A 13065-nucleotide genomic window follows, 5' to 3' on the forward strand; every position below is an offset into this window, starting at 1 on the left:
GCCTGTGGAGCAGCAAGAGGAACTGCCCCTCCCTACCTTCAAACTACGCTCAAACCCTACACCCCATCCGGAGCACCCCGTTCTGCCACCTCTGGTCTATTGGCCAGTCCAAACTATTCTCTGTCCTGGCACCCCAATGGCCGGACCAGCTTCCCCTTGAAGCTAGGACAGCAGAGTCCCTGCCCATCTTCCAAAAACATCTGAAACGCTACCTCTTCGAAGAGTATTTTAAATAATCCCTGTCACTACAATACCAGCTCATAAACTGTTTGCAAACAGTGTGTGTAATAAAGCATTAGTATTTTTTCCATCAACAAAGCAATGACCGCACACCCCGACATATCCAATCTTGGTGCTCAGCATACCTTATGAAAATGACTCTCACACAATTAGGAATCTGACATACAATTTGAAAAATAATGAGTAACAGGCAATAGGGCAAATCCACCACTTTTCAACCCAATTTTAATTATCTCCAGCACAATACCAGTGTCTACATATGTGAAAACGGTGCATTTCTACGTTGCTTAGAAAAAATATGTTAAAAAGTTAAAACYTTTTAAAAACACTARGAGAATCACTGTTTTTATTACTTTTAATCCTACAATGTGATGTCACAGAGCATTTTTTTTAGGACCTTTCATATCTTTTTAACCACAGATCATATAAACGCGTCTTTTTCATATATGGAGATAATTAATATGAGGTTGAAAAGTGGCGGAATTGCGCTCTAACAATCAAATAGGTATATGCACTTACGTGTATCTGCAATTAATTTGATACATTCACTGGCATAATTGTCATTTAAAAGCAAGAGCTCCCTTTCCTTTGAAATTTAATTATAACGTGCATGTAGCGCGTGCGTCTGCAGCGTAAGAATAAATACAAWTCCGTGCGCTCCTTGACGTCCTGGTTCTTCAGCACAAAAAGCGCTGATGTCCAGCGTCCGATTAAAGTGAATTAGAAGACCCTTTAGGCTAAGCAGGCTTTAGTGATATGCTTCATCAATAGCATTTTGCTGGCCAATGATCCAAGTTCCKAAAATAACGCAGATAGAGGGCAACAACAACAATTGTAGAACTCAGCCACACTCTTCTACATACAGACTACTGYTCTTTCCCGTCGTTTCTTTATCCAACAACGCTGAATCCGGAGTACTACTGCCTTATTGTCGGTGTCGTCCTAAGAGCTGTCTGTTGGCTCCGTGTCCCACACACCGGCTGTCCAGTCCACAAATGATATTATTGTCAAACTGCCTGCCCAACCCTGTCTGSATAACACCGGAGGGGGGCGTGGAGTTTAGTTTATTATGCCACCATGTCCCAGTGAGCTGCGAGTTTTACAAATGGAACGCATAACCCAGGGCAGGATTAGAGATTGGTTTAGTTTTCTATTGTATTATAACCTGATTGTTCGTCTACGTTGCCTTACTCTTTCTCACCACTTCTCTCATCAATGCTGCAGCCCACCCAATTCCTAGAACTTTACATTACAACAAATAATTAAGTGTTAAGGCTATAACATGCTAATAGTGTTGGGAAACGTAGACTAGAGTTAGGCCTATGTAGATATTTGGTGGTTAGATTACATTCAAAGATACATCCCTACTCCCCTTAGCTATTTTATATGAAAATATATTCATGATTCATGAATAGCCAGTCCTTAAACGTTTTCAGATTTAAAAAAAATCCAAGTCAAATTGGGGTCATTTTAACCATTTACATGGCATCTCCTTTGGTTGGAATGAAAGTCCACACATTACATTACTGAAGAGAGTATATAGATTTTCTGTCTTACTCGTTTAGAGAAATCAGAAGTAATATGCAGCACACCTAACTAAATCAATTGTGGAACTGCAGGACACAGAGAGAGAGAGCGAGAGAGAGAGAGAGGCAGAGAGAGAGGATAGAGATACAGAGAGAGATACAGAGAGAGAGGATAGAAATACAGAGAGAGAGGGAAAGAGAGAGATAATAGATGCAGAGAGAGAGGATAGAGATACAGAGAGAGGGGGAAAGAGAGAGATACAGAAGAGAGGGATAGAAATACAGGAGAGAGAGAGGAAGAGAGAGATAATAGATGCAGAGAGAGAGGATAGAGATACAGAGAGAGATACAAGGAGATACAGAGAGAGAGGAATAGAGATACAGAGAGAGAGGATAGAAATACAGAGAGAGAGGGAAAGAGAGAGATAATAGATGCAGAGAGAGAGGATAGAGATACAGAGAGAGAGGGAAAGAGAGAGATACAGAGAGAGAGGATAGAGATACAGAGAGAGAGGGAAAGAGAGAGATAATAGATGCAGAGAGAGAGGATAGAGATACAGAGAGAGAGGGAAAGAGAGAGATACAGAGAGAGAGGATAGAAATACAGGAGAGAGGGAAAGAGAGAGATAATAGATGCAGAGAGAGAGGATAGAGATACAGAGAGAGAGGGAAAGAGAGAGATACAGAGAGAGAGGATAGAAATACAGAGAGAGAGGGAAAGAGAGAGATAATAGATGCAAGAGAGGAGATAGAGATACAGAGAGAGAGGGAAAGAGAGAGATAGAGAGAAGAGGATAGAAATACAGAGAGAGGGGGAAAGAGAGAGATAATAGATGCAGAGAGAGAGGATAGAGATAGAACTAGAAGAGAGAGGGAAAGAGACAGATAATAGATGCAGAGAGAGAGGATAGAGATACAGAGAGAGAGGGAAAGAGAGAGATACAGAGAGAGAGGATAGAAATACAGAGAGAGAGGGAAAGAGAGAGATAATAGATGCAGAGAGAGAGGATAGAGATACAGAGAGAAGCCATCAAAGAATTCGTAAACAAATAAAAGGTTGATAAACTCCCATATCTATTGGGTGAAATACCACACTGTGCAATCACAGCAGCAAGATTTGTGACCTGTTGCCACAACAAAAGGGCAACCAGTGAAGAACAAACACCATTGTAAATACAACCTATATTTATGTGTATTTATTTTCCCTTTTGTATATAGACATAATATGACATTTGAAATGTCTTTATTCTTTTGGAACTTTTGTGAGTGCAATGTTTACTGTACATTTTTTATTGTTTATTTCACTTTTGTTTATTATCTATTTCACTGGCTTTGGCAATGTAAACATATGTTTCCCATCCCAATAAAGTCCTTTAAATTGACATTGAAATGTAATTGACAATTGAGAGAGAGAGAGGCTGACTGTGTGAAGCAATTATTACAACCTGTTTAATCAAGTTTCCCTTCCATCTAGGTCAAGGTCATGCATGKGCCATAAAGCACGGGCGGTTCTCTATGTCTGGCCTGTGTATCTTATTAAAGGAAAGAAAGCTAGCTAGGTATTCAATTAATGACAATGGTGATTTAGTGAAAAGGAAACCTGGTTTCATTTTGAGATGACCAACTGGAGATATTAGGCTACAGATATCGTACAGATATACGAAGACACTATGACATGAAATGTCAGATAATAATCAAAATCACTCTTATAACATTGTAAAAATGTGTTCTTAAACAGTTTAGTACCTTGTGAAAGGCGTACAGGCTTGGAGACGGGGAGACCATCCATGGAGCAATGGTTCCCACAGGGGTTGAGGGTGATACTGCCGGCCCTATTGTCGATAAAGCAGTGTTGATCAGCGATGCCTGGACCCTGCAGAGGGATGTCTGTGTTCCCACTGCCCAGGGTCGTCCTCCCTGCAACAACACAGTGATGAGTTACACATACATGTCAACATGAATCCTTTAAACACATCATCAGACATCATCAGAAAGAATATCCCATTGGGATATTAAACTATTCTATTCAATTGTATTATCTTCTGTTCTATTATATCAAGCCCACGTTTGGTAGTAAAAAAAAAATTACGAGAAGGACCCGACTGTAGTTCAAAGCCACAGTCAGTCAGTGGAACGCTGATCACTCTGATGTCACAGTGAAGGAATAGAGCCTATGGTCAAGGCCATCACGGGTAGAGTGTAGATACAAGCCACTTGTAGAGTGTAGATTCAAGCTCACAGCAGGTGCTAGCCCTGAGAGAGACAGACCACTGGCAGATGGCAGACGAATGGTAGTTAGAGGGGAATGTATTAGAATAACCACCGTCTTCCTATTTTGAATACTTCCAGGACCTTGATTTTCAAATAGATCAATCACATTACTGCCTGCCTGCCTGCCTGCCTGCCTGCCTGCCTGCCTGCCTGCCTGCCTGCCTGCCTGCCTGCCTGCCTGTCTGCCTGTCTGTCTGTCTGGCTGTCTGTCTGTCTGAAGGGATGAGAGACAAGACAAGAAACAAGGAGTGGAGCACATTACTCCACCAGCCCAAGAGGGGTGAAAGACTTTACCCCAAAAGCCCCCTCCCTCTCTTCATCTAACAAGCCCCTTGCCTTTCCCCTGGCCTCACCACACTGTTAAAATAGCCCTGGAACATTGGGGAGAGACACCACTGAGAATAACCCAGCAGGCTGCCTTAGATTCCTATTCACTATCTCCGTGTCCAGTGGGCTATTCCACTTCACCTCCTTCCAGCCTCCCAGCACTGCTCCTTTTGTTTTGGCGTCTGGGCCCTCCAGACGGACAGATGTGGATAAAGGAATAACAAGACATTGGAGGAACTAACACAGTGGCACTGGCAGAGTTACAATGCTGAGGGTGAGAGGGCAGAGGGGGAGTGTGTGCAGAGAGAGAGAGAGAGAGAGAGAGAAAGAGAGCGAGTGTGCTTCAACTGGGTTTTTTTAAGGGGGTGAAGACAAGGTCAGGCTATGGTCCTATTTTTCCCTCTCAGTGTATCTCAAACCTTTAGAATGAATCCCTGTTTTCAGTTTCAGCTTCTCCATCCCCTCCATATCACAAAGTCCTCTAGTTGTCATTCTTAGGATGATTAGATATGTCAGGGCTCTGAATACACTGGCTCCACTGTTCAGCTACAGCACGGCACTTTCATTTCATCCCTCCCTCCTCTTCCTCCCTCCTCTTCCTCCTCCCTGATGCCTATGACATCATCCACCAGCTGGCTCTATGCCAGGAATTAAGTGAGTGCATGGATGGATGGATATTGCCATAAATAAATCAGTTAGGGATTTTTCTCTTCAGAAGTACCAGCTTTGGTCATTACTGTGTAAGAATGTCCGGTATCATTCTCAATCAGCGTCTTACGGAAGGACTTGAATGCTTCTAGGAAACCAGTCTGGGATGATGTGTGTAATAGTTTTAATGGACATATTGTCAGGTCATTTCCTGTAATGGACCTTTTGTCACTTGTGGTCATAATATTTCTTGGTGTAACTGGAAACCATTTAGGAGTTCTCTCTATTAATCAATCTTTTTTTCAAGGTTTCAGCACAAGGTCTTTTTTCAAGACCAGTCTGCATGAACAAAGCATTGGATAGAAGACTCCTTTTAATGTGTCTGAGATGCAGAAGTGCTTACCTTCCTGCAGGGGTAACAGGGTGATGGCTGTGCTGAGACGGCCACTACCCAGACTGACCAGGTGGGGGTGCTCTGTTTGGAACCTCAGTGACTTGCCCATCTCGATCAGGTCCAATGGAGTACTCTGGTAATGACAAAAACAAGACATAGGAAAACTGGCATGAGACCTGAGACTTATTTCAGAGGATACATAACTTATGACTGCTCAGTCCTAGCACTCCCTTATCTTTGCATTTCAGTGATCCGCATACCCATGTCCACATTGCTATCTTCCTGAGAGCAGAGTCCCAGTGATTCCCCTTCTCCTTTGCTCCTTGAAAGCGTTACTGGAACAATAGGGCAGACTGGTCTGTGGTGTGTATCGTGCCAATCTAAGCTGTGTTGTGTCTGCCCACCCACTCCCACTGCTCCCTTTACAGGATTAATAAGAGGCTTTAGCTAGACAGGATAAGAGGGTTCACCCCCCCCCCCCCCCCCCCACACCACCACCAACCAGGCAAGCGGGGGAGGACCAATCTGTTTAGCTTTGAAGACAAAAGCACAAGACTGTTCATGTGTGTCAGTCAAATAAGGACTGGTCTTACAATACACTATCGGGGCACTAAATCATGACACATGAAAGCAGATTTAATAACTGATATTCAAAATGTAGGCCTATTTGACATGTTTTCTTGCATTGATCCAAGTCTATGTGCTCCGTATGTAGCCTATGATGCATAAAAAGAAAACAGAGCAGCTTTATGGCATCTAGATGACTCACCTTTGAGCTCGCTTACATTAAATTAAGGTCTCGGATCATGCCTTTGGAGTCTGTCTTTAAATAGTTACAATTTCCCTGCTCTTTTGAAGAAGGTATGAAGATAAAACTAGTGTTGCCCAGATCAAGCAGCCAATATGCCAGGAGGCACTGTTTCACGCTTTCACCTGCAGTTTAACAAGCTAGGTAAGTATTTCCTGTGCGTGTGTGAGTGTGAGTGGGTGTGGGTGTGGGTGTGGGGTGTGTGTGTGTGTGTGTGTGTGTGTGTGTGGTGTGTGTGTGTGTGTGTGTGTGTGTGTGTGTGTGTGTGTGTGTGGTGTGTGTGTCTCGTGTCGCTCGCTCGCGTCACTTACACACCGCACGGCTAACTCCCATCTCTCTCTTGTAAGTACTTGATAAAGCAATTTTAGAAGCTTTACGTGTTGCATTTTACATGACGAAATGCTTTTGCTATACCATCATCTGCTCCCCCTGGATTTATTCAGTAACCACTGATGTCCACCTCTTGAGCCCAGACCTTTCGGGTTCTCCCGTCTGTCTAAAGTTAACCAACATTTCTCTCCTAGAATTCATAATGTCACAGACGTTTATTTAAGCCCCTTTCTCCTCCCTGGCCATCACCTGACCTTCGCCGTAAGCGCTGGTGTTATTGTTTGCTGACCTTTACTACGCTTTACCACACTGAACTACACTTTACTGTGCCTTACACATTGTTCCTTACAGGTCAGTCACTCTTCAATCTTTTTCTCTTGATTTCTCATGACAGCTAAGTTGAATAGATCTGCACTGCTTTCTGCATGTGAAGAATGGCACCTGACTCACACCCATGGCACCTGACTCACACCCATGGCACCTGAGTCACCTGTAAGGCACGTGCACACACACACACACACACACACATACAGGACTCACCTGTAAGACCTGGTGTTGGTGAGTCTGTCGTCCATTATGTTCCAATACGTTCCTTTTCATGCTGTCCATGTTATCTGGATTGTCAATCACACCTACTGGCACATGAAGATCCTGTCGGAACACACACAGAGGAGAGGACACGCATGAATACATCCTGTAGTAACACACATACATACACATGCACATCCTCATCCTCATCCACATACACGCACGCACGCACGCCCACACACGCACACGACATACTCATTATAGAAACACCGCTCTCCTTAGAGATCCCCGCTGTCCCAGATAACAGCTCAACTAGAGAAATGAAGATCCTAAAATATATAGTAATCTCATTGATTTGTAACTTTTGTAGGCAGTCTATTAAGTGATATGAATGGATCCTATAGGCTCTATCGCCATCTCCTGACCGCGAGACAGAAGCTGTATATATTTGTCCAGCTGATCATTTGTTAACATAGGAAATATGCCGTCAGGTTTTTTTGATGTTCAATATTAATGAGCGTTGCCTACATGGACAACAGTAGAAGATTACGCCATCCTAAATGACACCCTATTCCCTTCATAGTGCTCTGGTCAAAAGTAGTGCACTATAAAGGGAACAGGGTGCCGTATGGCACACACACATGATAACATACGTACTATACATACASCTGGATTTAGCACTGTAGATKTGTGGTAGTGGTGAAGTAGGGGCCTGAGGGCACACAGTGTGTTGTGACATCTGTGAATGTATTGTAATGTTTAAAAAGATTGTATAAACTGCCTTAATTTTGCTGGARCCCAGGAAGAGTAGCTGCTGCAAATACAAATATGGGATACACATACTGTCTATCAGGCATATGGCGAAAGGTCATTTCAGCAGGACAGGAAAATTGTCAAACTCACACATTTATCAAGAGAACACGTGGTCATGCCTACTGCCTCTGGCCTGGCGGAGTCACTAAACACACATGCATCTTTCGTAAATGTCTGAGTGTTGGAGTGTGCCTGCCCCTGGCTATCCGTACATTTTTAAAACAAGAAAATGCTCTGCTTAAAATAAGGAACAATAAATTTCTTATACTTTTACTTTTGATACTTAAGTATATGTAAAATCAAATACTTTTAGACTCTTACTCATGTAGTATTTACTGTATGATTTTCACTTTTACTTGAGTAACTTTCTATTAAGGTATCTTTTACTCAAGTATGATAATTGGGTGCTTTTTCCACCGCTGGTAATTTCAACTCAGCCACACAATGAAGATATGTGTATCTTAGGTAAGAAAGAAGATGTTGGCTGGGCTCCCCGCTTGTGCCATGCAGGAGCCCGCCTGGTTCACAACCTRCCCAAGATCTCTCATGTCACCCCGCTCCTCCGCACACTCCGCTGGCTTCCAGTCTAAGCTCGCATCCACTACAAGACCATCGTGCTTACCTAAGGAACCGCAAGAGGAGCTGCCCCTACCTACCTTCGGGSTATGCTCAAASRCTACACCCCAACCCGAGCACTCCGTTCTGCCACCTCTGGTTTCTTGGCCCTCCCACCCCAACGGGAGGGTAGCTCTCGCTCAGCCCCGTCCAAGTCCTTCTCTGTCCTGGCACCCCCGCCCCCCTCCTAGCTCGGACTACTGACATCTAAGTTATTGAGGGAAAATGTACTTTGTGATGCCTGTGATATGTGGTTGTCCAACCTAGCTATCTTAAGATGAATGCACTAACTGTAAGTCACTCTGGATAAGAGCGTCTGCTAAATGACTAAAATGTAAATGTAAAAAATGATATATTTACCCTGGCTGCTTCCCATCACCATGAATCACTGTCTGACTCAGCCTTGCACAACACACACACACACAGACACAGACACACACACACACACACACACACACACACAGATACTGTAGATAAGGCCCAGCTGTGGACACGTTCTCACCTCAGTGAAGAGGGAAAAGCCTCTGAGGATCAGACATGTCTACTGCAGTATACACAAACCAGAGACGTTGTAGACACACAAATACAAACAATAGATAACTCTGAAGAGTCATGTCTGTCTGGTCTGCTCTAGCTCAAGAATCCTCCAACCATTCACTCACTCACTTTTAGTCTCACCAACATTCCATACCTCTGAGTTGATCTGAGCCCAAACAAAAATGTAAATAGTCATAAATATTGTTCCCTGAAGGAGGGAAACAAGGTACAACACAACTATGGGGAGTTGCACTGTCACTCACTTTGACTGAAAAACTGAAGAAAAAACTAAAGAGGGCGCCCTGCCGCAAGCTGGATAAGCAAAACAGTCAAAAAGCTGGTCACATAAGCGAATATCTTGGGTCTGCTCAATGTACTTATGCAAAGCTCATATTGGATTACAGGGCCTGCAGCCTATGTTGCTCTTCAGAAGCAAAAGGAGAAGGGTCAAAGGGAATAGGTCAACGCTAGACGTTTCGGGGCGAAGGCTGCATTCGGAAGCAACGTCACCTTAAGAGTCGCCAGAGACGGACTGAATAGTAGCAATAATGTTCAGAGGGAAACCTCTAGCCATCAGACTGGCCTTCTCAGGGGCCAGATCAACAGGAACCAAATCTCTGGCTTTGCATGCCAGAACTGCCCGTGCTCTGGGACAACAGGTCCCTGCGCAACAGGAGTTGCCACGGGACACAGCCCAACAGGCTTGGGCCAACGGGGAGCCACATAAATCAACTATAAGTTGCTTAGCTGATCCACCACCGAGTTGAGGCAACCGGGGACATGCGCCGCCTGAAGCGAGAGCATGTGTGCACTGCTCCCCAGCAATAGGGAGCGAGCTAAGGTAAGGAGGGAGAGAGACCTAGTCTCCTCCTGTTGGTTGATGTACGCCACCACTGACATACTGTCGGTTCTGACATCGTACTGCTGGCCCGACAAAAGCACAAGGAAGCGCCTGAGCGCCATATACACCGTTAGGAGCTCCAGGTTATTGACATGCAGTGCGTTCCGCACCGCAGTCCATACCCCCCCAAATCAAGTTGCTTTCATACCGCACACCCCACACTCTGGGGGATGTGTTTGTCGTGATCACCTTGCAGGATACAGCMAAGRCCATGGMAGCCCCCTAACAATAGCAGAGGGTCCCACCACTGGGCCAACAGGGCCATAGGCCTGACAGGTACACCTGAAGCGACCAGTTAAAGTTGTGAGATGCGTCCAGGTGAGTGGCTAGCCCTCAGTGCTGGAAAGGGTGCATCAACAATATCCCCAGGGGAACAACTTCTATCACAGAAGCCTTCATCCCCAGTAGGCGCAGGAAACTGGCAAAAACGCACRGTGTGACGCAGGCGAAATCAGTCTAAGCAGAGCCCGGACACCCTATGTGAGGATAGAAAAGAGTGATACGCAAGTGAGTCTAGCTCAAGACTCAGAAGCAGAATGCGCMGAGATTGAGTCAGACYGCTCTTTTTCTGTTTTCTTCTAAAGCCTAGAGACTGAATACGGGACATTAGCATGGATGTAGCAATCGACTGTATTAGCTGGTGGCTTGTGAGCATTCTGAATTTGTCGACTCTGAGGTGCCTGTTGAAGGCACGTAGGTCTAGAATGGGACACAAAGTCCCTTTTCAGAACCAGACAARACAGACTATACCAGCCGTCATGGATCTCCGACATAGGAACCACTCGGATTGCCTGCTTCTGGAGAAGAGATATTTCCTCCCCCAAAACGGGCGCTGAGGACTTGGAAACAGTCAAAGTGATGGCGCACAACAAATTGTAGCCGGACCCCGACGTCCCCGTTCCATGATCCAGTACGACACCATGCATGCGCGCCATCGGTCGTGGCAGACAGTGAGCCTCGCGTGAAGTGCCATCTGAAGGGGCAAGATGCCACCTTGTGGACAGGGAGAGACTGATTGTTTTTTTCAATTTCCACCACTCTTGACAACCGTCTGTCTGAATGTGGAGAAGGGTTCAGTTTCATTGAACTCACAACCCYTTTTGACACCCGTGAACACTGTGGAACTTGGGGTTGAAAATGTTTTGTTMATGTGCCAAGGTTTGCCTAAAGCCCCGGCCCACTCTGGGTACAAGGGCTCCGACGATCAGTGARGTACCCCGATTGGCAGTGCCCAGCTCTGACCCGCACAAATGCAATTCCATTATCATGGAGGTTACCCTACTGGCCAGTCATAGGTACTGGCGACAAAGCGCCTAGTAACCTAGCTGGGAATGGGACAGACAGCTTCTGTGGTAACAGATAGGGGAGATTTTTAATTTAATCTAATTCCCAGCAATTAAAAGTATTGAGCTGGAGACAGACAGCTCATTACGGAGTTCATATGAACTACAGAGACMGTGTGTGGTATAATAGCATGGTCATGTCCAACCTGCWCGTTCCCTCGACTCCGCTACCAACAGCCAATTGCCTATAGAGCCCATTACATGTATCATTAAAGGACTAATGAGCCACAGGCACGAATCAGCAATGAATCCCAGTAATGACCCAYCTATTGGGGAAGAGTACCTCCTTGTGGATAGAGAACGATTTGCCCAACTTATTACTCTCAACCTGGYGAGATTGATATACCCCTTGGACCCTGTAAACACCATGGAACACGGGGTAACAAAAGGGGGGCATTCAACTTGGACAGGCTTCCAACATACAGTGCGTTGTGATTCCATGAGACTGTATAGCCTGCATAAAGCCCGTCCCCCTTACAAGCATACAGGGCTCCAGTAATGGCTGACGTAGTACCCTGTTTGGCCATAACCACATGTGGGGGCACTGTTGTCACAGTAATGTTTTTGTGGAGGGGCGCACCGGTCGCTCAGACCCGTGCTCAGGCCCGTGCCCCTTGCTCAGGCCCGTGCCCCTTGCTCCGGAGGTTCACTCGGTGGCTGCTTCCTCACCTGAGATGCACGCAAGCACCGCTTCCTCCACTCCCTCCAACTCCAGGATTTGGAAATAGGAACGGGGCTGCCATAACATCGGGGGAAAGTTAGTAAGTAATGCATGCTAGCCGACATAAGCCAGTAGACTTTTTCGTCTAAGATAGGCTACCTCGTCTCGTTGACCGCAGTCTCAAAGAGCATAACAGTGCTTGCTTAGCTAACCTGGTCTCGAAAGTCTACGTAGGACTGGATCATGAATGTGGGACCGGACCCTTCATCAACAAGTCTGGGGAGAGAGGAAAGCGGTGCTTGACCAAGGCAGACACAGGTTGCGGGTGGGTACCCACTGAACCTGGCCGCCCTCTCTCTTCGAGTAGTCTCCCGCAACCGGAGACAGAATGCACAGGAGCTGGGTTGAGCGAGGGGACATACCGCATAGCCCTCTCAAGAATGTTACACGGTTGTCAAGAGAACCTGAGCTGTGGACTAGGGGAACAGTGCCAGCTGCGGACAAGCCACTGTTACTGGCACCATCTCCTAGTCTCTCACACAAACTGATTCAAGCGAGAGCAGCCAGAGCAGGCACCGAGCCGAGACATACAAGACAACACACTTGACTGTCTTTTTATTCATTTGGGCATGGTCGCTAACCCGAACCCGGCTTGTTAGCCTTCATCGTTTCAGTCGCGTTAGCCATCTCACTCATTGCTACAGCCAGGCCGAACAATTACAAAATAACAATACATTGGTTTGTGGTTAGGAATCTAAGAGAACAAATACAAACTCCAGCACGCAATGTCCGGGGGGCGAGCACGCGCTTCCACAAAGGGACAGTTTAGTTGGTGCAAAGTCAGAGAGTCTCACAAAATGTTTGTTTTTAGTAGCGCGAATCATTCCTGCTCGTATCGAGGCGAAGCGCGGAAGAATTGATGGAGTTAATCCAAATCTCGGGCTTATCACCTGTGGAAGGCGGGACTTTCCTTTAAGTCGGTAGAGTACAACTCCCCATAGTTACCGAGAGTACTGACTGAAAGGAACTACTGTATCTACAGAAAGACAGTTGATATGATCAGTTGATAGCTGATGTTGCACACTCTTTCTTAACTCTGAACATTTTATGCTACCAGTCTACC

The 13065-nt window shown here is 45.6% G+C and overlaps 1 protein-coding gene across 9 annotated transcripts in view; it reads right to left on the minus strand.

The window, feature by feature from the left end:
- The window catches only part of phldb1a (pleckstrin homology-like domain, family B, member 1a), an 82507-nt gene that overhangs the window by 60284 nt on the left and 9158 nt on the right, over positions 1-13065 (minus strand). For 7 of the 9 annotated variants that reach the window (XM_023968820.3, XM_070434675.1, XM_023968819.3 and 4 more), the window contains exons 2-4: positions 7085-7195; positions 5416-5539; positions 3513-3683 (exon numbers count right to left, since the gene is read on the minus strand). In XM_023968820.3, the coding sequence (XP_023824588.1) occupies positions 3513-3683; positions 5416-5539; positions 7085-7153 (364 nt within the window). In that variant the 5' untranslated portion in view covers positions 7154-7195. Of the gene's footprint in view, positions 1-759; positions 1216-3512; positions 3684-5415; positions 5540-5666; positions 5756-7084; positions 7196-13065 lie in introns of those variants that run through there. The other 2 variants (XM_023968821.3, XM_023968824.3) reach the window with 2 other exon arrangements.

Source organism: Salvelinus sp. IW2-2015, linkage group LG23, assembly GCF_002910315.2.
Source record: "Salvelinus sp. IW2-2015 linkage group LG23, ASM291031v2, whole genome shotgun sequence".
Classification (NCBI taxonomy): Eukaryota; Metazoa; Chordata; class Actinopteri; order Salmoniformes; family Salmonidae; genus Salvelinus; species Salvelinus sp. IW2-2015.